The sequence below is a fragment of the Lycorma delicatula genome, chromosome 4 (genome assembly GCF_047948215.1).
Source record: "Lycorma delicatula isolate Av1 chromosome 4, ASM4794821v1, whole genome shotgun sequence".
NCBI classification, from domain to species: domain Eukaryota; kingdom Metazoa; phylum Arthropoda; class Insecta; order Hemiptera; family Fulgoridae; genus Lycorma; species Lycorma delicatula.
This window is the reverse complement of record NC_134458.1, coordinates 86,323,481-86,351,357: the sequence shown is the minus strand read 5'-3', so window position 1 is coordinate 86,351,357 and position 27,877 is coordinate 86,323,481. Positions and strand designations below refer to the sequence as shown.

The window sequence follows — 27,877 nt, the reverse complement described above, 5'->3', positions numbered from 1 at the left end:
GTAAAAAAATCACAACTAGATCAATAAACAGCTAAAATTGTATCGTTTAAACAGCTGTAAAATACAGTGATTCATGCAGTGTCACCAGCTCTTTCCGAGCTAATTCTACTAGCAAAAATAATGAAAATAGTATATGTAAACATGGGTCCGGCAACGCTCCTTTAATAATAAAAAATAATATAAAAATAAAATCAAATATCTTTAACTTGTATTTGTTTTTTATTTGGCTATTTATATAAATTTTCTCAGAATTAAATTCTCTACAAGTTTTGATAATAGATTTTAAGTATTTATTAATCATTTAACAAAGTTTTTGTGTTACTAACGTAAAAAAACGTGTTTTTAGACATCAAATTTTTCTGTTTTACTTCCGATATTGTGAAAACTACTACAGGTATGGTTCTGGAACCTGTTTTATTCAATTTGTCAGGTCAAAAACTATAAGAAACCATCAAGTTTACTCCTTAATTTGGGTTCCTAGAATGTCAATATTGTTTTATTTCATTCTTTTCCTAGCAATCAGTTCGAAATATTTCGCTAGGGGTAACTCGCTAACGGACCGTTTCCGAACCCATGTTTAAATGAAGGTTTTTCATTATTTTCGCTAGTATAATGAATTCAGAAAGCACCGGTAACACTACGTGAATCAATCTGTATAACTTAATTTTCAGGAACATTTGTCATATTTCGTACGACTACTTACTTACGCACTTTACAACGTCGCCTTTGTTACTAGACTGCCCAAAAAGGAGTGTAATTATTTAGGGCGTATGTATGTTTGTTCAACCGTAGCAGCTCAACTGCCGAACCGATTTAGATGTATGACACCGCGTTGAAATCCTTACGTTACCGGGAGTGTCATCGGCTATAATATATAAATATGTATATATATATATATATAAATAAATAAATAAATAATATGTAGTAGTTGAGTTTTGCCGGATGAAGCATAAACTTTAATAAATTGAATTAATGAACGTTAAAGTGTGAGCCTCTATGTGTTAGGTGGGTTTGAACTGATTGATTCAAATCAATGGAATGAGTAATTACACAAAATAATAGAACTAACTTTACGTTAAATTTAGTCATCGTTATTAAACATAACGATGTTTAGTCCTTTATTTCCGGCTTTTCGTCCGGAAGTCCCGGGTTCAAATCCCGGTCAGGCATGGCATTTTCACACACGCTACAAATCATTTACCTCATCCTCTGAAGCAATACCTAACGGTGGTTCCGGAGGTTAAACAAAACAAAAAAGCCCTTTATTTCCACACGTTTTTTTTATTTCGATTTTTTTCATTTATTTATTTATTTTTGAAAATTAATGATCGATTAATAACTATTTTGTTTAATGAAATATTTAATCTAAAATTGGATATCAGTAGGAAAAGTTTCGGAAATATTAAATTACATATTTAAAACGAATCTGTCCACTTAATTTGATTTTCATGAATGAATTATTTTTATATAATAAGAATTAAATAATGCAAAAAACTTCCTTAAAGCATATTTATCTTCATCTTTAAAGATACATCTGTCTTTAAATATATATATATATATATGTATATATATAAATAAAACAAGCTTATAGTCTAAAAATAATAATAATAATAATTCACTCATTCGTTAAGAAAATAAATTACTGAATATCTTTAGCAGAAATATACATCAATTGCAGATATGAAATGACTGTCAGTATCTTTCGTAATAGATATGGTAGCTCAATACTGAAAATGAGTATTAGGTTGTAAACCGCTTCGTAATTTAATTAATCTCCTTAAAGTGGTAAAGACCTATTACGATATTCGATAGATAACATTATAAACACGCTACTTACAAATATTATTAAACCATTAAATGTTATTTTCCTCAAATAAATTTATTTGTGAAATTAAAAAAAATAACCATTATTTTAACAAAGATAAAAATGCGGTTACATGTGAAATATTTTGACTGTTAATATGTTCTTTTTTTAATTTTATCAGAAATTAATTGAAAAAAGAATTATACCTAATTTAGTTTTATGAAATTAAATCTAATTGAAGAAAGCGTGTACGAAGTTTTTACTAATTACGTATAAAAATCGGTCCTTCCCATGGTTTTGTAGTCGTGAAATGGTATTTGGTTTTTAACAGAAAACTTTATTAACATAAAATTTTGATAAAACCAGTTTTTTTTTTAATGAAAATAATATTCGATCGGTTTAAATTAAAAATTTTGCCAAAGAACTGTTTGACTATCGCGGCCAACAACGCCTAATTTTAATAAATGGCTCATAATTTTTTTTTTTTATCTGAAGACATGTACTTTTATAAAACAAATAGCGTTTTAGTAAAACCTTTCAGATAGTCCTTCAGGTCACTAATGGCAGAATACAATTCAAAAACCATTTCCCTGGCCAAGTTTCTAGTTCTGCAACTAACTAGGAACTTCCCCGCTTCGCCGCACCATTCCACCACTGATATGAAGAGATTTTTAAAGGAAATTTAAATGATATATTCCATTTTTACACGACTGCCCAAAAAGGAGTGCAATGTATTTAGGGTGTATGTATGTTTGTTTGTTCCACCGTAGCAGCTCAACGGCTGAACCGATTTAGATTATGGCCCCGCGTTGGAATCCTTACGTTACCGGGAGAGTCATAGGTTATATATATGTTTAAATAAATTTAAAATATTTGGAAAAAATTATACTATATACAAATACTATAAAGAAAATTGTCACCCGCACGCTTTTAAATTATCCTATATAAACTAGCAACGTTTGTCAGCAATGTTTTTTGAAAGACCCTGTATTGTTTTAAGTAGAACACGAAGAAACGAAGGTGTACAGAAAATAATTTTCATACGTGGATTGTTAAAATAGTACAGTAATTGTAAAAATAGATATCGTTAGTTGAATATAACTTATCCTATTACTTTTACAGAAACTACCTTTTTTAATTTTTAGAATGGTAATTGGTACAATTATAGAGCTTAGTAATTAAAAAAAAGTTTTTAGTAATGGAAAGAAACGTTTTAGTAATGAAAATAAAAAAAGAGGATTAGGAATATAAACTGACAAATAAATTTAGAAAAAAAACCATAAACAACAATAAATAGCAAAAATGGAAAAAATTTCTAAATTAGTGCAGAAGGTTAGGAAGTAGATGTTTTGAAATGCTTAAATAAGCAAGGGGGCGGATTGGATGCTGTTACGGCAAGAAGAGGGCAAGCCCTAGACTCGGGAGTAAAAAAACTCCGTCCATTTAAACATCAAAATGAATATAATTCATACCCTCACTAAAAATAAAAAAACTCCATGTAATTAAAAAGACCCAGCAACAACGGACAAATGTCCACGTTTTGCGATAGTGGTGAAGTGTGTTCCATATCATCCGGAATTAATGTGCTATAACAGACGAGTGAAGAGTGCGTCACGAGTATATTCCGATTTACGTGAGTGTTCTGTTCAGTGGTGAAGAACGAAAACCTGTTCGGTGAGTTTTTCGCTAACGGGGTATAAGGTGTCATTATTCATTTCTATAAATATTAGCTAGTTTCCTTTGTAAATGTAAGAAGTTGATAATATTCGCATAAATTAATATGGCAATTGTAATCTTACGTCATAATCTTTTCTTAATTTTGTATTAATTTTTATTAGTTACTATAGAATTAGTAATTGAATCAAAATTTTTGTTTTTGAATATAATTTAATTATTTTGTAAAAATTAATCGTGTAATTTCTCAGTATCTTTTGTAGAACTGATTAAACGCGTCAATATCATGAGCTAGAACTGCATCCAGTTATAGCGCTGACCAAAATCGGTATGTATATAACACCATGTTCATTTTCAATTTGAAAACTGAACACAGTTTTTTTGATTACAAATTCGTATTTCATGAACAGATATTTCGTGTTAATATAAAAACAAGAATAAACTCTCCATAGAATCACAAGGTAAATTTTCTTCACTCTTTCAATCGTTAAATATTGGTTTCAATTACTAAATACTAACTTTCCGTTGTCATAAAAACCATTGGAAGAATTCATTAAACTTTTAGTTTATAAAAATGCTTCAATTAATTTTCTTCATTATAAAAATCCTTTTTAAGTAGGTAATAAAGAAATAAATACATAATGCAAACTTCATTTTTCATGTTCCCCAAGCTTTTCTGTAAGCTCTGTGCTATAACATACGAACCTAAAATAGAGAATCAGAATAATACTCGCAGAATCATTTTTTACTCTTGAAGGTAAATTAGAGGGAAGACTTATATCCTATGGGTGTAAGTGGGAGTTTGAATAACAAAAAAGGTTGGTGAGATAGATGCTGCGGAGAGGAAAATCCGTGACGGGATAACTTGTAACAATTTTCTTCAACTGAGTAATGTATAGTTAGTAAGCAGTTTATTGCGTCGATATACGCTTTAGCAAAATACCGGTGATTATTAGATTATAAGATAATCACCATTTTCATTATTTAAATTAAATAACAAATACGTTTCTGTCATAGAACGATTTTTTTTTTTCAGCGAATTGTGAATTATGATTTAGCATGTTTTAACATATTATACAAGGAAGAACAAAGCACAAGTGTATTTTGTTCGCTGTTTCACAGATTAGCTTATTTTTGTTACAGTAACTTTTAATGATTGTACGTGGATAATTAATTTTATGAAAATTAAGTATATATTGAGATACAATGTACGTTACTAGGACTTGTATTAATGAACATAAAGCATTACATTTTAGTATTTTAAATATCTCTAATAGCAGCAGCTATCATTACGTAAGTTTCAAGGTCGTACAATCTGTGTGTTTATATCCATATTAAATTATAAATTATTTACTTGAGCAAAAGACAATCGTGATTTAATTATGTTTTTTCATCACTCGGTTTTTGACATGTAATGTACTACTACTACTACTACTACTACTACTACTAATACTTTGCCAAAGCTAAAAAAAACCTGCTGTTTAGCAGGTTTTCACAAGGAGAACTAACCTTGTTGATAGGAATCGAACTACGATATGGACTTAATAAATTAATAAATTGGTAGACAAGATTACACTCAAAATCCGATTACAAATATTTTACTTCTCTAAACGTAAATAGTCATTTCGATTGTTAAACACTTTTCATTGGTAAACACTACTGAAAGTATGTATATAAATGGTCTTTCATTTTTAGGGCAAAAAGCAAAAATTGCAATAAAACAAAAAGTATGTGTAATATCAACCGTTTTTTGTTTTTATTTTGAAACTTATAACATTACATTATATTCGAAAAACAATGCCATTCATATGGCCTCTACGGCTCTGCTTGACATATCCAAGTCCAACAAAATATTGCGTGAATCTTTCGCACAAACCGGCTTGAATTTCACTAATAACACATCGAATATTTGCTTTCAAGTCATCAATCGTTAGTTGTTTGTAACTTAACAAAACACAAGAGAAAAAAGTTTAAGGGAATCAAATCAGACGATCTTAGTGGCCGATTGACATGAACATTTCGTGAAATTATCGAATCGCCAAACTCTGACGCAATAACTGCATTTTTTTTAGCAACTGTGTCGCATGTGGCACCTTCCCGTTGAAACCTGTTCATTCAAATCAAAACTTTCCAAATTTACAAACAAAAATCACGAATCATAGCTCGACAGCCTTCATCATTTAAGATAAAAAGATGTCTTGCTCATTTTCGAAAAAAGATGGCGCAATGATGCTACCAGCTCATAATAAACACCAAACGGTGACTTTTTTCGGATATAATAGTAGCTGTTGAATCATTTTTGTATTGGAATCATCCGAAATTCGGAAATTTTGCTTTTTTACAGTCATCAAGTTAAAAATGAGCCTCATCTGAAAAGATAATGTTTTTAATGAAAATTTTGATCCACCGCGAGCTGCTCTAGATCCGATCAGCAAACCGTCTAAACAAAGAATGATCCCGTGGCTTTAATATTTGAATTAGTTTAATCTTATATGGGTGTAGACCAGATCTCGACGCAAAATTCGCTATGTTATTGTTGAAGAAAGGACCAATTCTTGTGAACGATATGAAACCGATAAATTTCGATTTTCAAGAACACTTGCACTTACAGCAGCAATATTTTCTTAACTCTTTGCATTTATTTTGTGAATTGTCGTTTCAGCATCAAGTAGAGAAAATTCCTTTCAAGTCTTTTAGCCAAACGATGAACTGTTGATTTGTTTGGCCGAATATGCGTACCATAAATATTGTGAAGTGCATGATATGCAGTTATAATCGATTCCATATTCTATATAAATAAAAATGTTCGTTTGTTCACAATCTTAAATCTCCGAAAGTTCTTCATCGATTGCTTTGAAATTTTGACACAACGTTGCATTCGAATACGCGCGTTTTTATACACCACGCGCGTGTTATATTATTTATATAACTAAGATGTCACACCGGTGACAGGTAAAAACATGCTTCTTTAAAAAAAACAGCGCTGTCTATTGGACGTAAAAGCAACACACACTATACTAAATATTTTACGATTCCATTTCGATGTTTTTGATATGTGTACGCACTAAAAAACTACTGAACCGATTTACGAGTGAGGGAAACGGGAGAAAGGGTAAAATCGAAAACGATAAAAGGGAAGAAGGGGAAAAGGAAATGAAAAGTAGAAAAAAGGGAAAGGGGGAAAGAGGAAGGGTAAAAGGAAAAAAGGGAAAGAGAAATTCGAGAAGGAAAGGGAAAGGGGGTGAAAATAGGAAACGGGAAGGGGAAATAGGGGAAAAGGGAATCTGGTAAAAATGAAAAGGGGGAAAGGGAAAAGTTAAATTTTGTGAAGTTCCGTAATGTTCATTTTGCTAATGCTTTATCAAACTTTCAATTGTGTTCATTTAATCTATATGTATACTCAAATCTAGCTATAGCGAAGCATTGCCGGGTCTGTTAGTTTAATAATAAATCTTAAGTTTAGTAAACGTTGTCGTGGCGTGTAGCGTTCCATGATGATTTGCCACAAACTACTAAAAGCAAACGACGGTTGAAAAATTAGAAAACATATCAACATTGTTACCACAATCTGGCAATTTGTTGCGCTCAATTTGAAAGATCCCTTATAAGTAATTGAATGGATATAAAACGAATAATTAATGCAATATTAATTGAGAAAAGTACTTACAAAACATTTAAAACGAGTATATTTAGCCTGGTTTTTAAAATAAGAAAAAAAAATAAACAACTGTTGTCGTTTTAAACAATCACAAAAGACAGCAAATTTTGATTAAAAATATCCTGACCTAAAAATTTTCATTCATATCGCCCGGCACGATTTTCTAGCAGGAGTCTATCGGCTTAACTCATCTCTAAAAAGTTTAACTAAGGTTCATGATACCCAATCAAAGAATTTTCCAAATTTTCAAACAAAAGATCACGAATCATAGCTCTATAATGTTCACCATTTACTGCAACAGCCTCTCGATTTTTGAAGAAAAAAAATGACTTGATATCACATTCCAATAAACCCCCACCAAACAGTAATATTTTTCGGATGTAATGCTCGCTATTGAATAACTTGTGGATTGGAATCATCTCAAATACGGCAATTTTGCTTATTTACAAAGCCATCAAACCAAATATGAGCTTCATTTGAAAAGATGATTTTTTTTTATGAACCTTAATGAACAAAAGTTTAATATTCTTATGATTGAATATATTCACAAAAGGATTTGTGATGAATTTATCATTCATAAAGACTATTCTATCGATGGTAAAAAATGAAGTTTCTGCATGAATATCGATAAAACTAATTTACCAGTTATCTACTTCCTGTTTATTACATATATATTTTTAAAATGATACTTTTTAATAAATTAATTTTTTGACCACTTTTCAGATAATGTTACAGTCGATTTCTCTGGTGTGTATTTATAATGAAACAAATACTCCTTTATTCTAGTTGCAATATTGCGTTTTGTTTGTTCTTTTTATTTTAATTTGAGATTGTTGTTTTACAATTTATAAATGCCCGCCTTTGGACGGGTTTTAGTGTTTTGATAGAGGTCAGTTTTCTACATTTAGCAACTGTGATTTTAAAAAAAAACCTTTTACCTTATTGTTATTTGGAGGGCAATGTATAGTTTTTTCGTGTTTCTCCGATCCTACTCTATTTTTCATTCAAAATAAGGTCGTTTTGCAGAAGATTTTTTTGTTACATGTTGAAAAAATGACAAAATTGAAAAATAGACTGCTATAAAATCTGTTCGTGATTGCTTTTAATACTATTTATTAATTTCTTAAATAATTATTTATTACGAAATGTTAAGTTATATATTATTTTTGTTAATAAACATATTACTTACATAGAATATTTCTTTCTTAATTATTCTATTTTTGAATGTATAAACGTTATAGAAAGATATTTTAGTGTATAAGGTAACTAATTAATTTACCCCATTCTGTGATAAACAATATATTATATACGCTCTTATTTTGCAGTAGGGCAAAATTAAATTATATGTAGACTGTAATTAAGTTATAATGATCATTAATAATATTAAACTTTCTTGAATTTATTTTTTAAACAATATTAGAACCATTTTTCATTACCCGAACTATTCACAATATTAGTATAGGATTTAATTTAATTTATTTTATTTTTAATTAAACATTTTGGTTTTTGTAGAATCAATTATCAAAGGGAATTTATTTTATCTTTTAACTGATTTCGTTTTAAATTTCCTTATTATCAGAATACGAAATACTTTTAGTAGATTATTGAAAGCAGTTTACCGACAATGCGGTTTACTTTTCTTTTATCTAGGAATGATTAAATAACTATCTTACGTTCCGTTTAATTAATATTTAAGAATAAACTTATATTTTATTATAAAAATATTCTATGTAGGTTACTAAACATTTCTCTTTGGTTTTTTTAATTTTTTTTTTACAAATCTGAGGTTCTAGAATTCTAAATATCCTCAGATTTCTTTGTAATTGCTTATTCATGCAGTGATCTCTTATTATATATTCACTACATTTTTAAATAATTTTCTCCTTTTCTTTACAGCACAGAGATCTTTAATAAGTAAAAGTCGATTATATTACGTCATTTATAAATATAGACATTCTTAAAAGACTAGTAATATTAATAATATTATTTCCTCTCTCAGAACTTAGCTTTGAGAATTCCTTCTAAAAGCGGGCGCTTACTTCGCCGATATCCTCTATAGATATCAAGGAATTTTTATCCAGAGTGAAAGTAGCACATTAATTATAACTAATGATAAGAGATCTTAATTTATAATGTTTATGTAAATATTTCCATTGACTTGATTGCCTTTGGAGGTGGAAACAAATATGATAATTTGATATGTATTTATTAAAAAAAAAATTATAGTACTATTTTAAAAGTAATTATTCAGAAGTTTATTTGTATTTACGTCTGTTTTTTTTTTACCTTTCTTTTAATGTTATCTGATATCAAATACTATTATATTGTATCAGGCCGGATCAAAAGAAAGCATCGTAGCCGCTAGGCTAATCGTGCAATAAATAGGAATCATGTGATCCCGGATGTGTTTACAATAGATCTCACCAAGGATTTAACGGTAATATACATCACTGCATCCTCAACATCGATCTGATTTTGGTTCGGTCCTGGAAAACTGATAAAGAAAAAAAAAAATTACATTTAAGGAAATACGGCAGATGGTGGTGGTGGGGTCTACTCGAAGGAGGAAACATGACATGAAACAAACAACCTCAGAAATTGCCTTTGAGAATTCCTTCTAGAAGCTTACTTCACCCACATCCTTTCGGGATATCATGGAATTTTTATTCAGGATGAGAACAGTACGTAACAGATCAACAATTTTGCGTGGACCAGCTTTAATATATATTCACACAAAACAAGGATGTAGTAGGGAAATTAAAGTATCATCCGAGAAATGTTCACGGATCCTAAAACAATAATCTCATCTATCTACAGAATTATGGGATGAACTATAAACCTTCAACCAGACTTCTACTGCAAAGAAACACGACTAGCATTTTCGACTATAGCATTTTCAAAGGCAAACGTAGATACTGGTTTCGGTAATCGTAGACACTAATTGCCGGCAGTATAAAACTATTTATTGAAAACATTAACAGCTTTCATTGTTTAATTATGTGATTTATGGGAGGTATTTTAATTAACGTATGTCTTGACATTGAAATATACAGTTCACATGCTTTTCAATTTCCCATTATCACCGTCTAGTTGTGTAATAATATGTTAATTTAAAAAATTTTTTTAATGAAAAATATTCGTACATGGTCGCATTACTGCAGTGTAGAAGAAAGTACATTTCTATCAAACAAGTTGTGGCGGTAGACTATAATGTATGTCGTTAGTAATTTAAAAAAAAAAAATGTGTAAGAAAGAATTCATTTCGTGTTATCTGTATCCATTACTTTGTAAACTAAGCATTGGCATCTGTTAACCTTGCCATATACGTAGGCTAGGACAGCTGAATTTCACAATACTCGATAATATTCCGTTGATTACTTCAGATCTATCGTGATTGTATTGTTTTATTGTATCCTTATTCAACATTTTTCCTTTCACCACGTTTGACGCAACTAACCTGATTTTTATTTGGGATGGAGAGGAGTTAAAAAAAAATATTTCGTTTAATTCTGAATCGACAGTAAAAGAATAAAATGTCTGCACGCATTTATAACACATGTGTTATATAGCTCCATTAATTTTAAGAATATTGACCTAAATTAAGTTTTAAAGCGAGTTTTAAACTCGGTTCATAATTATAAAACTAAAAATCGAATATGTTCTTATATTTCTCAAATAGAATTTAATTTCATAACTGAATTTTTCTTCAAAAATAAAAAAAGAAAATTTTTAAATTACTTTTTAAATCAAATTCGAATTTACGCTCATAAGGAACGCCTGAAAAATAATTCAAAAATAATCTCAATGAATTGTTTAATTGTGTTTCATTGTCTTCACTCTGTTTGGGAAAATTTTTACCAACAATTTTCCTATTAATAAACGGCTATGAAGTAATAGCTACTTCAATCAGGAATTTTTAATTAAAAAAAAAAATAAAAAATAAAAACTAGTATGTGTTTTTAATAAAACTGATAAAAACATGTAAATAGTATTAAAAAATAACAGTTATTGTGATGTGGTATTTGGAGAAATAATTCAGTTAAAATAAGTGTTACAAAGAAGAAAGTACGGCAAAGACCACGTTATAGATTAAAAAAAAAAGATTACGAATTTTACTATAACGGAATACTGATCACAATATGCCGACAAATCATTTTGAAAAATTGTAGAAATCACCCGTACTGACGCGAATATTTAATCATAGTTTTGTTTAAAAATACCTCTTCAACAGAAAAAAAAATAATAATGTTTGTATTTTTTTTTTAAATTAATGCACACCTTTTTTCAATCAGCTTGACTACGAATATACCAGTTTTTTTTAGTTAAAAATTCCTGAATAAAGCACCTTCAACCTGAAAAATTACCTATAACTGGATAAATATTGGTGTAATAACATTCAAACTGGGCCAGGTAAGTCGAAAATGGGTTAAACTATTAGGCAGTAAGTAATTAATATTTAAAGTATAGAAATTAACAATAATCAAAAAAAGGGTACTTTTATTAAAAAAAGAATAATAATAATAATCTCAGTAATAAATTAAATTGAATTATTTAATAGAAAATTTTTTAGGGAAAAAAACAAGATTTTATTCCTTCCATTGTTCGCTATTATTATGAAGTAAGCGAGTTGCTAAGCTTTAAACTCATCGGAAAAATATGAATTATTTATTGAATCCGAGGTTCTGTAAATATCTTAGCGGCATAATGTTTATTATAAATAGTTAATCTACATCGCATTAAATAAACCAAACATTAAGTTTTTATATTTGTTTGAAAACATTACTCTTATAGACCTACAAAACATACTGAACACGTTCTACAAATATTTTCATGAGTATCTAGTTCCCCCCTCCCAACCAAAAAAATCATCTGTAATACCTCCCCAGTATGTAGTTATTACAGTTTTAATTCACCAATAGATTATGAGTTGTTACGATTAAGCGAATGCATTCAAAGACAAGGTGGGTTGTCTTGAGATAGATCTTTCGTACAAAAAAACTTTCAGCTACATATAATTTTTGTTGCTATGAAATATAAGAAACGGGGCATTTAACTTTGTAACTTTATCTTGGTTAATTTTTATGCTTATTAAGAGCTTGTTCATTACAACCTTAACTACAAGTAAAAAAAGGTGGTATTGAAGTTAAATTTTGCGTCTGTTTGTCATTATAACTAAGTGATGCTATAGTCTATAAACACACGTAATTCTGTATTCCCATAAAAATTATGAAAAACTTAATTAATGAAACAAAAACCAAATTAATTTTTTTATTATAAATTAAATTCCGGAAAAGATAAAAACTGTTCTGAAATGTATAGGAGAATTTTTCAGTTAATCGTCATATTAACTCCAGAACTCTTCATACAACTGTGCATAATACTTGCACGAAGAAAATTGTTTAAAAATCATGTAGATCCAATGAGAATATAACTATTTAGTTCGTGGAATAAAATTAATTAATTATTTTCTTTATATTTTATGATAATCTCCACAAAATGCAATATCAGACAAATTTCCGTTACTAAATCAGCGTGCAGCTCAAAAACAACGCGTGCGTACCTATACTTTTACTTTTATAATGATATCACTGCATAGAATATACACGTCCAGAACCGCTGAGGGCAGAGTAAACTACGATCCATAAGGCACTTCATTTGATTGTAATAGTAGATTTAATTAAATTGCAAACACAGAGGTTAAATATGGATTTTATATTTGTTTTTATTAATGGAAACCCTCTCACTGAATCATTCATGACTTAATTCTTCCAAGTTTAAATTTGGTATAATTCTTGAATTGGTCTTTAGGTAAAGTAAGTATAAATTAAAACGGTTAAAAATTTCCAAGCAGTTAAAATGTGAATTTATAAAAATAAAAATGTAATGTTGTTCGTGAGTAAAATAAATAATATTTAATGTTACTCAAGCCCGGGTAAACGTTGAACAGATCTGGATGGAATTTTTAATAAAATATGTTTTATTACAAAACTTACATCAAATTTGAGAAATTACTGTGCAAATTAAATTTTTTTTTCTGCTTTTTAAAAAAAAAATTAATAAAATAAATTTTATCTATTTGTATGAAGTGGCTTTTTGATTTGTATAATTAAAAACTCTTGTATCCCACACGTATATTCCGCGTTTGTCGCCGTTTTTTTGTATGTTACGCGTCGTCGTTTTATAAGGAGTTAATCGTTCGTAAAAAAATAAATAAATTGCTCGAATTAAATAAGTAAATTCAACTGTAAAGATATCATCATATTTTTTTCTAATAATATGATGCGCAGTATACTGAATCGCGGAATATATTTGTGACATATGAGATGTTAAATTACTTCTTTATTTTTTATTGTTAAATTTTTTTATAATTTTTCCTGATGATGGGGTCAACACTGGGTTGGTCTAGTGGTGAACGCGTCTTCCCAAATCAGCTGATTTGGAAGCCGAGAGTTACAGCGTTCAAGTCCTAGTAAAGCCAGTTATTTTTACACGGATTTGAATACTAGATCGTGGATACCGGTGTTCTTTGGTGGTTGGGTTTCAATTAACCACACATCTCAGGAATGGTCGAACTGAGAATGTGCAAGACTACACTTCATTTACACTCATACATATCATCCTCATTCATCCTCTGAAGAATTATCTAAACGGTAGTTACCGGAGGCTAAACAGGAGAAAGAAAGAGAGAAAGATGATGGGGTTAAAATTTCAAAATTTAAGGTAAACAATCAAAAGAAGTTAAAAGAATGATGCAAAAGTAAACTTTTTTGCCTTATTTTTATTATAAAAAAAGAAATTAATTAAATATAAATTTATTTAACTCACTGCAGTAATATTAAAAAATATAATTTTTAATATTTATTTCTTAACCTTTGAATATAATTTTATAGAAACTGTTTAAATTTTATTATTTTTCAATGCTAAAGCCGGGCAGTACTCCTAACAAATATTATTAAATAAATTAATTTAAAAAATCCCTAGAAAACAATCTTTTGATGTGATATGAATTTTTCAAATCCATTTTTCCTCTTACATATCTACCCTCACACTTTTTACTTATGCTGATAAGAAATATAACTTTAAAACATCAAATAAGACGTTTATTTAATATTAACTTTGCTTTTATGGAATATTTTATTTGAATGTTTGTAAACTTGCATTTACTAAGTAGAGATTATTCAGATAAAATTTCCTACTATTTGTATATCCGAAACGCTATAATTTCAATTTTTTTTCAAAGAACTGAATATAATGAAAGATTAAAAGAAAAATTAATTTTATTTCTTTGACTTCCACGCGAGTTTGTGCTCGTCACTAAGAAATGTATTTTATAAATATCTTTACTGAACAAAAATTAATTTCTTAAAAAGAGTTGTTCAAACTGAATTATTCGGATTAAAGATGCTTTGTTATATTAGAAATTTTATGCAATATATTAATGATAAGTAATAAAAGTATTAATACAAAGTAATAAAACATTCGTTCACTCTACAGGACGCATTTTAATCGATTAACGCACTTTTACCGATTTTAACAAAAATTGGTAGGGCGATGAAAATCTATTAGGAATAGAGCGATATTGATTTTAAAGCTAATCAGTTAACAGGAACCGGAGGAAGAACTAAAAACGGGTATTTCAGGTACTTTTTTTCGCTCTACTAGGCAAAATTTTTTTTTAGATTTCCTTTTATTTTCTTACGAATTAATTATTTTAAAAGATAAGACTGGTTTGATGCTTATCAACTGTAGTTATATACAAAGCCTTTGTAGCACTGGTGAAGCGTACAAAATACTTTTATTTACATTTTCATAGATAATATTTAAATAAACCTTAAAGTAAATATACTAAATTACATGTTTAATTAAATCTAAATGTGATTAGAAATATTTTTTGATTAAGTTATGATATCCTAACTGAGAAACAAAACCTAAACAATAATACAATACAATATCCTAAATTTAAACAATAATACAATAAATATGATGTTTTTCAGCAGGTTTCCAAAGAATTTATATAAATTGCCACTGTACCCGGTAAGATTTTATAAGGATGTGTCAGAGGGAAGGGGCCAATTTTTCTTTACGTTTTGGATTCTCCTGAACATGATTCAGCTATGTTTATATACATCTGTATGTTAATATGAAATAATAAAGAAAAACACATTAATTAATTATTCATGTAAAAATACTAATTACAGAATTAATCACCAACTGACGATGCGGGATAATCGCGAAAGTTAACTCTTGGATGTTTATTAGATGTTTGTTTAACTGTGTTCGGTCTTTTTCTTTACTATATCATATTTAGATCATCAATACAGCGGTAACTATGATAATAAAATATTTGAATTATCAGAAAATAATTAGACATGTATGTACGTATAAGATTTTTTCGTTTGCTCTACTAGACGCAAATCTTAACCGATTTTGATGAAACTTGGTAGGATGATGTAAACCTAGCAGAAATATCGCCCTATTGATTTTCAAGAGAATCAGATGATAGGAACCAGAGAAAGAGATCAAAAACTGGATTTTTGGGTGCGTTTTCAAGGTTAACTAAATCCGGAGATACGCATTTACAGAGACAGTATTTTGCTTTTATGAAATTATTGATTGTTTAATTATGACATATAAATTTTTACAATCTCTTGTATAAAAATCTGTTAAATAATTTAAAAAGAAACCTTAAAAACTTAATGGGATTAATGAAATACGAGTATATTAAAATATTAGTGACAGAACAATTTGTCTTATTATTATTATTATTATTACTATTACTATAATGTATTTAAACACTTAAATAAAAATTTTGTATCCCATCTTTTTTACATTTATTTTGCCCTGTTTTTCTTAGTAGAAATGGGAAGTTAGGCCGGGTTATTTTATAACAATTGAAGGTTAATTTGATGTATGAAATATTAAGATACATTATAAACAGAAATTACGGTATTGTATTATTTACGTAAAAAAAAAAAAAAAAAATTGGAAGAAATTACGAAGATATTTTAAAGCAATGTGACAGAAACGTTTTGGGGAAACTTTCATTCGAAAATAAATTTTCTTATATCAAATTTAGTTTTTAGCTATTCCGGTAGCTAAAAAGGTTTTAGCTTATTTTAGCTGATTCTAGTAAAAATAATATTATGGAATCTAGGGTTAATAGTAGCGATCGCATAAATAAAATTACGAATTCAAGAAATCTAATTTATTCGCGATAAAACAAAAAATAGATTAGTACTTAATTTTCTTCTCGATCTTAATTTAAGTAATTTAAAACAAAACATCTCATGCCACCAGAAATATTCAATAAGTGAATGTTTAATGGATTTTAAATATTTTAAAAATCGGAAAAATTTTAAATTTGTACCTTCGCCAACTTTAAAATGCCTGCCATATAGGTGTAGCTATTTAAAAACTTTGAGTTGCATCCCATCCATCATTTAAAAATGAAAAAAAATTTTTATTATTATTGTCAAAATGTAGCGTAAGTTATCGGTAAATTCTCCTGAACGTTTCAAATTTTCATCTGAAACAGCTTCAAAATTAGAAAGGGGTACATGCAGTACTAATGATTCACGCTGTATATATAATTATTTCATATCACGATACGCTATTTCCTATAGTACCACTTCGTGTTGCTAAAGGTAAAAAAATCGTCTAAAATAGACTCTATTATATTTTTGTATTAAAGTAATATAAAAATATCACTAGATATGATTTACTTTGTTATATACTGTATTTTTAGAACTGACAGAGTAGAAATTGACACTACTTACAAATTCTCTAATTCATTTATCGTAAGTTATATTTATAAATAGATACATGTTAATTGTACTTTTATTTTGTATACTTCTTCAGCAACCGAATTATGCTTTCTTTGTGATATTAATAAATTAATATTAAAGTTGCAAATTAATACATACCTTCCTGATATGGTGTTTGCTTACATATTTCTTGTATCACCATGCTGGTATCTGTATATAACAGATTAAAATGTGACCTCTGGTGAGGCTCTAAACACTTTCGCGTATATTCATCTATGCATCTTAGACCTTCATTCAAATCTCTGAAAATAAAAATTAAAATAACTACAATAACATAAAAAATACGATACAAAAAGAAAACGAAAAAATATAATTGAAATATAGTAATGAAATAATTGCTCTATTTGTTAGATTTATAATTCTTTTTATTAGAACGATAAATCATATATATACTCGTATGTATATATATATTTGATTAACTACATATATTTTATTTACCATTACATTTATATAAATATATATGTAATGATTACTCATATGATTTATCATTCACTTATACAATAAATCCCCTTACTTTGGCTCTACCTATTTCAGCCGTTTATTATGCAGCACAAAACGAATAAAAAAAGCAAATATTTAGTAATAAATGTTAGTAAAAAAACAAGACCAAATTAGGATAAAAAGAACAAAAGAAGAAAATCATTTAAAAAGTTTGTGTTTTACAAAAGATTATCTTATGTTATCGTCTTCTTTTGGGAACTAATAACAATTTTTCAAATCATAAGCTTTAAATAAATATTAAAATGTGTGTACGTGTATGAACATTAGCCATTATAAACAAATTAATTTTAACCGGAAATGCCAATATACCGTATTGAAATCGGAGAATTTTTTAAATGTGGATTTATTACCGGTGTCCATCAATCTCTAGAAGAAAAGGATTTTGCCATTTATTGTCTCTTAAATAAAGAAATACTTTAATTTTTTTCAATCATGTATTTATTTTGTAATCGGTTTCTAATTTTCTTTATGGAATTATTATTTTTAACAATAAATATTTTTTTAGGATCACTATCAGTTTGAACTGTTATAAATATGAACAAAATAAAGGATCTGTTGATATTAAATTTTCTTAAGCTATCTAATATTTGTGATATTGCAATATCATATTCTGGATGTTAACATTACGTATGTATGCTTGTGCGAAGCGAAGGTGTGTGAATCTAGGGTCATGTCTGCTTTTTAGTAGAGAGTTAAGAAGCGACTGAAATATATAACGGAAAAAGAAATAAAGTAAAATAAATAAGTGGGTGTCTAAGAACTGATAAGCTACAAACGTTCAGATGGAATGTTTTCTATCACGTGCTCCACCGAATTACCAGAGAGCAAGGCAATTTGAATCAAGCGAATGAGCAGTGGTCTGAAGTAGACGGAATGTACAAGATGTGCAGCAGGAAGCTAAATGTTAAATGTAACTCGACTCACGCACTTGATGGCAGTTTATCACTAAACGACTAAACGTTCCCGCACAAACACACACACACACCATACACCCACATGACAGAAGTTAGTTTATCATGCGTTCACCCATATACTAATATATTTTACAAAAGTAATCTTTACATCATAAAATTCAAACACCAAGATACAGATAACGTATACATCGTTATTGTTAAATATTTCTTAGAATATTATGTATTCATAAAGTTATTTTTTTTTTATTATTTGTAAATCAATTAACTTTTTTCTTAAATTAATAATAATAATAATAATAACTGCCGGTATGGATCTGAAATAGCCAGCTTCTTAAAACAGGAAGACGTTTCTTAGCGTCCGAGAAACCCATTAGATACCCCCCTATGTATCACTTTGCTTCGTACGGTCCGCTTCTGCTTGCTTTCGAGTTTTATCTACTGCTACTCTCACCCCAGTTTTACCTCCTCTACACGTTACTTAAGTACATAGGTTTCCTTTTTCCTGTTTAGCCTCCGGGAATTACCGTCAGGTATTACTTCAGAGGATGAATGAGGATATGTATGAGTGTAAATGAAGTGTAGTGTTGTACAGTTTCAGGTCGACCAATTCTGAGATGTGTGATTAATTGAAAGCCTTTACTAGGACTTGAACGCTGGAACTCTCGACTTCGAAATCAACTGATTTGCGGAGACGCGTTCACCACTAGACCAACCCGGTGGGTTTAAAAGTACATAGGTTTAATCGGGTTTAACCAAACGAAACGTGGGTCATCCTCAATTCAGAATCTCTGTGTCGTAAGCCTTAATATGAATCTCTCAAAATTCTGGAGACAAATTTTTACCGTGCGACTCTCCATACCTAATACCTGTAAATTCAGACGGTGAACGTAGTCGGTCCACAAGTCCCACGTAGACAAAGATAATGATGGTAAATTTTTGTGAATTCACAATAATAAGGAAAATTATTCAGGCAAATGTTTTTGATATGTACGTGTAAGTTCATGTCAATATCTTTCGAGCTCCTATATTTATATTTAAACACAAGTTAAAAGAACTTCAACAAACTTTAGGGAAGAAATTTCTACAGAATAGCGTTTTACAGTAAAATAAATGAAATTTTATTCTTTCTTTTCTTTTTGTAAGTAACGTAATCCCAGATTGGTTTAAGGATTTTCTAATTTTTACTTTATTCTGACAGATCTCATATCGCTTTATGTTTTAAAACACCCGTGATCAACTACTCTTCTGTAACTGAATGCCTCATGAATCCAGTACAACTTATTCCCTAGTTACACGCCTGACGACTCCCTATGCTGGTTAGGTACACTAAAGGTAAAGGTGGAAGTAATTCATAGCTCGCAGGTTGCTTGGCGATTCTACCAACCTGGACTACGACCGCAGCCTCTCTGTATGAGAGAGTACGTTAATGAAATAGGTGTTACGAATATGCATTTCGGCAACAACTTCTCTGTTAAGTCCAGCTCTCTCCTCCTTCCCAATGTTCAGTTTTAATATATATATATATATAATTAGGTTTAGAAACGAATGGCTAATTACTTCTTCAAAATTTTTCAAACTGAGTATAAAATTTTAAGTAAACTTCGAAATTCCGTTTGGTTCAAGTCAGTTATTTTTACACGGATTTGAATACTAGATCGTGGATACCGGTGTTCTTTGGTGGTTGGGTTTCAATTAACCACACATCTCAGAAATAGTCGAACTGAGACTGTACAAGAGTACACTTATCCTCATTCATCCTCTGAAGTATTATCTGAACGGTAATTACCGGAGGCTTAAAAGGAAAAAGAAAGAAGAAATGTACAATGCCAAACGGTGAAACCGCTGCAATAAGAGAAGTATCTAAGCTGTATTTTACGTGAATTTCCACTTTTCCATAGAAAAGATTACTAGCAATTTTAAAGAAATTTTTTTTGCCTTCACAGTTCTTTTTCAATCTGATTGTTAATTAAAAATATTTAAGTATGTACAAACCGTGAAAGTGAGTTAAAACGTATAGCTAAATAAAAAAGTCCCGTCTTTACGAAGAGCCGAAATAGTTATTTTTTTATGTTCACGTTACAGAAACTGAATATCAGGAAAAAACTTAAACGGCAAATAAATACAGTTCTTAAGTATACTTGGACATTTATTTTCTTTAATTTTTTTTAGGAAAGGCTGGAGCTTGAAATTTTACTTCCGGGAATACTAAGGAAAAAAGGGTAATTTTTGTCCTTAAATCTCCATGATTCATAGACATTTTTGTTTGAAGTAAATTTAAATGTAACTAAAACATAGAAAAGAACTCGAATTCAGTCTTTTCATTGATTAATTTAAAAAATATACTTCACCAAAGAAAGGTTTTTCATTCCTAAAAAATACTACAGCACAGTAATGAATCGGCAGTGTTTTACGCCGCTAATCTAGTCGTGCTATGATTACGGCTCCATCAAAGTAATCTAACTTTATAAGGGCAGTACTCCAAAAATCATACATATAATATTACTAATTTTTTTTTCTTCTAAATTTAGTCAATTAAACCTAATATAGAAATGTTTAATTTGAATGTTTTAATGAAAAAACTTTAGAGAACATCTCCAGGCGATCATTCTACGGATAACATTTTTATTAGAGAAAATTAATTATTGAATGGTGATTTAAGTTAAAAAATTATTGAAATTAAAAAAAAGAAGAGAAAAACAGAAGCCATTTAAGAAAGGAAGTGGAAAAACAAAGAAAAGAAATGATGAGCGTGCACGTATAAATTTATTGCTCAACTTATTTTGGTATGAACGTAAGAACTTACGACCGAGAAATGTGATATGAAACAGATACTTGTTTTCTCAATGAAAATTATGTAAGGTAAATTCTTAAAGAATACATGTATATTACGAACTACAAAAGCATAATTATTAATTTCTACTGTTACAACCATAGATCGTGTTATTTTTTACGTCATGTTAAAAAAAAATGGATAACTTTTTTAACATAACATGCTGCTGCTATCCTTGAATAAATCGTTGTGCAATTAAGAAATAAATTTCACTGAATTTCAACATAATAACACAAATAAAAATAAAACTTGTAAATTAAATGAGTACCTATAACTATATACTGTTGGTACGTGTCATAAGCTAACGGTTGCAGGAGACCTGATATTAGAACTAGTCCCTTTTAAAAATGATATATATGTTCTCAAGATTCATTCCATGTCAGGCTTACTTAGGTGAATAAGAATTAAACATTTTAAAAAACCTCTACGGCAAAAACTTTACGTACGAATTGATTTACGCTGATGAACGAAATAATGTTTGCTACGGATGACTAGTAGAGGAGTTGAATTTTAAATTTCATGTAAATGCCGATAAAGTTCATTAAAAGCGTTGACAGTTTCTATTTAAATAGTTTTTTTAACTGCGCTTTTCTTACGGAAAAATGAATACTGAAATAGGCATCAGCTATTCTATAATAAAATTATTGAAGAAAGTTTGATTGTACGGCAGAAATAATTAGGATTCCTGGTGGTTGATGTAACAAACAAAAATTAAACTCCGTATTTATTGAAGAATTTTACTTGCGTTATAGCAGTTATCACATTAAAATCGACGAACGAATGATTGAAATAAAATAGTTATTTCACTAGATCTGATGTTTGTCATTTTGCTTTATATGTTGTGGAAATTTATATCAATCACTACTAACTAATCTGTATTATTTCATAATTTATTTTGTTTATTTATTACATAATTTTTAATATACTTACATGAATTTTTAACCAACAATTGACTATATAGCTGGGTATGTTAGTTTACACAAACAGGGAAAGACGGACAATAAAAATGTTCGTGATTATATCGGCTGATAAAACAAAGCGGGTTATTTCTATTATCTAACTTTTTTATAAGAACCTAGGATTTGATAGAAAAAGTATAATTACAGCTCTTCATTTACTTTTATTTAAGTAGTTAATTTTTTTTTATTTACGATGTAAAGAACAAATATATATCCGTGCTTTTTTTTTAGATTTTTTAAAAATGATACATTAATATGAAGAAATATGTTTTTTAATAAAAATCATTTTTCATTTAAGTACATTTTCACTTCTGAGAATTGGGATTTTACGATTGATTTTATGATAAAAAAAAGAGAAATAATGTATCTGAATACTTCTTGAATGAATCTGAATAGTTACCAAAATATTAAAGCGGATGACTTTCAAATAGTCGTTGGATTTTAAAAAAATAAATAAATAAATAATATAAAAGACGGTCTTTGATAAAGATTAGAATATATATATATTTATTTTTTTTAATCAACTACTTTTATAAAAAAGGGAAATATTTTTTAATCATTGAAAGGTTTTCATCAATTACTGTTAAAAGATAAAAGTATTCATATAAAGACAAGAAAAAACGAAATGATGCAAGATAGAATAAAAGAAAAATCTGTAGGATTTTTTTCAAACATGGATTCCACGTTATATTCAACCGCTACTGTGTATAATTCTTTTCTAAAGTAACAACTGAGTGATAGGCTGTTATGGACACATTATCGGTATGCTAGTAGGAAAAATATCAAACTCTCTTTTTGTGCAAAAATCAGTGTATTTTATTAGTCATTTGCTTTTAATAGTAGATGACTGAACAATTTTTTCTATCAATATTATCTATTTATTTATATTTCAAATTGTTTTTCACTGTGAGAAATAACATCAAAGGTTGAAATTCTGTATCTTTACGCGTTGTTTCTTACCATGAATTAAAAGGCTATTAACCCGTTTCTTGTTAGGGGGGTTCAATAATGTCAGTAGAATTCTCTTATTTTTTTTTCTATTAATCTATGCGATATTATTTAATTACTGAAATTAAAAAAAAGAGAAAGCATTAATGAAAAATATCTTTTTGATTTCATTTTAACTTAACTTGAACTTATTGTGTGAAAAGTGCGAAATAAAAACCAAAAAATAGAAATTGTATCACAAGTTTTCCCGAGACTTTCACATCCAATTCTACTCGTAAAAATAATGGAATAAGTTCGTGTAAAAAAATGTCAAAAAATGCTTTGTTTGCGAGTTACGGCTAGTAAAATATTTCGCTCGGATTTCAGCTACCTCGGTGAAATGAGATCGTACTGAAATTTTAGAACGTTAATTAAGGGAAAAAATTAATGGTTTTTGACCTAAAAAATTGAATAAAATAGGTCCTAGAAAAGTATCTGCAGTAGGTTTTGAGAAATCTGAGGTGAAAATTAATAAATCGGGGTAAAAAAACCTTGTTTTTTATGTTTTATGTTTGACGTATACAAAACACTCGTAGAGTAGTCGATTTGTATTCCACCAGTTGCAGAACTCCAAGCGAAGTGGGCCGTCTTCTGGTTGTAAATATAGAACGGCTGTTTATGATAAGGAAAAAACTTTTTTAAGTTTCCTCCAAACCATCGAATGCGAAATTCCCCGATCCGCTTAGAAAGCGGATCGGACGCCTGGACTGCGCTGAACTTCATCGATAATGATTTCATCAATAACAGCGTCGTGTTGGACAGATCATTCGTATGAATAGTAGTAATGAGTAGTAGCAATACCATTACACACATCCAAAATGAATACCATGTCAGCGTATTCCTCTGTTGTAAGTATGGCATTATTTCAATGGAAAACCGTACAATCTAAAATTCATAAAAAAACCTTAGCTAACGACAGCACAGTTCGCCGTACCCGATATACTTAATACAACTTAAGAATGATTCAAACACTAATACAGTATTGCGCATTGTTGATCAGCTGTTGTTATTTTATTGCCAACTTTGAAATAATCATTTTTCAAATAATTTACAGTATTTATGTCATTAATAAAAAAAATTATTATCTAAGTAATTTTTATTTTAAAATTGTGTAGTTTCCAGTTATTTTAAATTTTTGAACAGCAATTTTTAAAACATTAAATTTTGTTTTTACAAATTTTTCACATCACCAAAAAATAATTTGGTTTTTGCCTACATTAAATCAGTACTTTTCTGAAAAATGTGAGTAATGTATTGTTTCTATATAGAATTCGAATTTTTCTAACGTTTCTTTGTTTTGTTCAACTTATCTTACTCCAATTTGTTCAGAATTAAACTCTCAAATTTTTATTAAAGGTTTTTTGTGTTTATTACCCATTTAACAAAGTTATTGTACGTCAAACATAAAAAAAGGTGTCGTTTACCCCAATTTTCACCACAAATTTCTCAAAAACTACTGCAGATACGGTTGTGGGATCTATTTTATTCGATTTTCAGGTTATAAGCCATAAGAAATTACTAATTGTGCCCGTTAATTAACGTCCTAAAGTTTTCAGTACGACCTCATTTCACCGGAGTAGTTGAAATCCGAGCGAAATTTTTTAGTAGTTGTAATTCGCAAATGAAGGATTTCAGGACATATTAAACTTTTTCCATTCCTTTCACGAGTAGAATAGGTTATGAAAATCAAGGGAAAATTTCGTGATAAACCCTGTGTAAATAGATATACAAATTCAAGTTTAAAAAAAAAAAATTATTATTAATGCTATAGTTTATAAAATGTTTGAAATTAAATTTCTGAAAAAATATTTTTCTGGCTTTTAAAATTAATCGTTGAATTTATTTATTAAATGTTTAATGTAACTTAAAACGAGAAAAACTGTCCCTTATTTTTAGCACCAGATAAATATTTTGACAGGTTTAAGACCGAACTTGATATCATAATTAATTAAAAATATTGTAAAATTTATTATATCCCAAAGAATTGATGGATGAGTTACGGTACTGTATATAGAATGGAATATTCAAAAATACCAGACAATTTGAACGAAAGATTTAGTTCAAGGAAAAAATAAATACACGTGTAGATCGAGGAGGAAATGAGAGGACAGGATTTAAGAAGAGCTCGTGTTGATGGGAAATAGTAAATGGAGAAAATCTGTTGATTATAAGAGTAACCTATAGGGTTTTTCTATAGGTGATAAAGTTCAATGGGTTGTAGTGTCTACAGAAGGAAAAAGAAAGCGTTGAGCATTTAGTAAATACTTCTTTTTCAATATGGGATAAAGCAAACTGAATCAGTATTCCTTGTTTTAGAATTGGAAGTGTTAAATCATGGTGTAATGATTTCCACCATAATTCGGTTATTTGAATTTTATTTGATTTACATGACATTTTGGTTAGAATAAAGTATTTTATATTTTAATTAAACTTTATTTGGTTATATTAACAATTAATAAATTAATATGATTGCCATTTAGAACTTTCAAAGACGTAAATAACCGAGATTTATTTAGCAGAAATTATCGATTTTTTGTAATATATATTAACTAATTTTTTTCGAAATAAGAATTGTAAAAAAAAATACACGTATTATATTAGTTTATCTTAAATGGCAAGATGAAAATTTTTAAATAGTGAAATAAGTGATTTAAGGTATTCAAACAATAAAAAAATAAACGCCTTCATTCACTTAATATGTATGAGAAGATTTTATTTTCGTAGCTGCCATTTTATTTATTTTAACAAAACTTCATATCTTGTGGACGAATTGAATTACATAAAATTTGGTAAACATGATTAATATTACTACTTCTACGAAACAAATAAATCTTGTTTTTTTTTATTTTCAAAATTTTCTGAAGCTTTTAGTTCAGTCAATAATAATATTTTATTAGATAAAATCTTGAAACATATTATTAAAAAAAATATGAAATTTCAGTCTTTTATATCCGATTTCAAATGACCGAGTTACGGCTGAAATCATTATAGTAGGATGTTGAAGCTCATTTTTAACAGGATATACGTCAAACTGAAATTTTAACCCAGATTTTGTTTCCTTTTTTCCTGTGGAAATGAAAATATTATTTTTTAATAGATTATTAGAAAATTCTTAGTTCTGTTATAAAATAAATTATTACTATCCTAAAGATAAAATTAACATTTATTTTACTAAGAGATATATTTTATTCTTAAGTAAATAAAATGCATTTAAATAATAAATGTGCAGAAGTGAAAAAATATTGTTTTCTTTTTAAACAATTTTCTACCTTCGGAAAATCGTTCAGTTTTACAGAATTTTAATAACTATTTAATTTCTTTGCTTGAGTAATAGATTTCTGTTTAAAATTTAAAAAGATATACAGATGGAAAACTGAAAGTTTTCAGACATACTGTGTAAAAACAGGATTTTTTCTTAATGTAACTTTTTGTTTATTTTAACATCCTTAAATACTTTCGAATTCATCTTATTCATTCTTGTGATGTGTATATATATATATATATTATATAAATACGGAGTGTCCCATGAAGAAACTTTTAGAACATGTTCTATTGGTAAAAATAATGAAAAACGTTCGTATAAACATAGGTTTGGAAACGCTTTTTTTCGAGTTACGGCTAGCGAAAGATTTCGCCCGGACTTTACCTCTTCTAATAAAAAGAGGTCCTGCTGTCATTTTTGAGACCCAAATTAAGAAGGAAAGTTGGTGGTTTTTGATGTAATTTGAACTGGAAAATAGGATAAAATAGGTCCCAGAACTGTAACTCCAGTATTTTTCAAGATATCCGATATAAAACGCAAATCTCGGTGTGAAAAACAATATTTTTTTTAGGACTGTTGTACAATAGCGTTGTTAAATCACTTTTAAATGCGGAAAAATTTTAATCTGAGAAAACTAATGTAAATATAGCCAATAAAAACATTAAAAATCTGTTTTTATTAAGCAAAGAAGACGAAAAATAGAAAATCGTATTATTCTTTCTGTACCTAATAAACATTCTTTTTAAATATTCTTCGGTGTAGCAGCATTTACGAACGGAAGGATTATTTCCAACATGTTCGTTTTCTGTTGAAAGGAAAGTTAATCATCGTGTTAATGATGAACATCGTGTGATTCAGCATATTCAGCGCAGCCCAGGCACTAGTACAAGGCGAATTTCATAAAAGGAACTACCGACAATTAAGAAATACTATAAACAAGAAGTGCATATTAGCGAAAGAAGAGTGGATTAAAGAAAAGTGTTCAGAAGTGAAAAAAGAAATGATCATTGGTAAAATAAACGGAGCTTACAAGAAAGATAAAGAGAATTTTGTGATACATAAATTAAAATCTAATAATATGTTAAATAAAGATGATACACCGATTTATAATACAAAAGAAAAGGTCGATAGGTGGGTGGAATATATTGAAGAGTTATACGGAGGAAATGAATTAGAAAATGGTGTTATAGAGAAAGTCGAAGAGGGTGAATAGGAAAAATACAATACTGAGATCTGAATTTAATAGAGCATTAAACGATTTTAATGGCAGAAAGGCTGCTGGAATATACGGGATACCTGCAGAATAACTGTGCAGTGCAGGTGAGGAAGGATTAGATAGATTATACAAACTGGTGTGTGATATTTACCAAAAAGGGGAAGTTTCATCAGACTTCAAAAACAGTGTTATTGTCATGATACCAAAGAAAGCAGGAGCAGATAAATGTGAAAAATATAGAACAATTA

The 27,877-nt window shown here is 28.7% G+C and overlaps 1 protein-coding gene across 1 annotated transcript in view; it reads right to left on the bottom strand.

Annotated features, from left to right (window-relative positions):
• The window catches only part of LOC142323620 (uncharacterized), a 330,873-nt gene that overhangs the window by 52,992 nt on the left and 250,004 nt on the right, over positions 1–27,877 (bottom strand). The window contains exon 3 of the mRNA XM_075363491.1: positions 17,060–17,202. Within this exon, the coding sequence (XP_075219606.1) occupies positions 17,060–17,202 (143 nt within the window). The remainder of the gene's footprint in view (positions 1–17,059; positions 17,203–27,877) is intronic.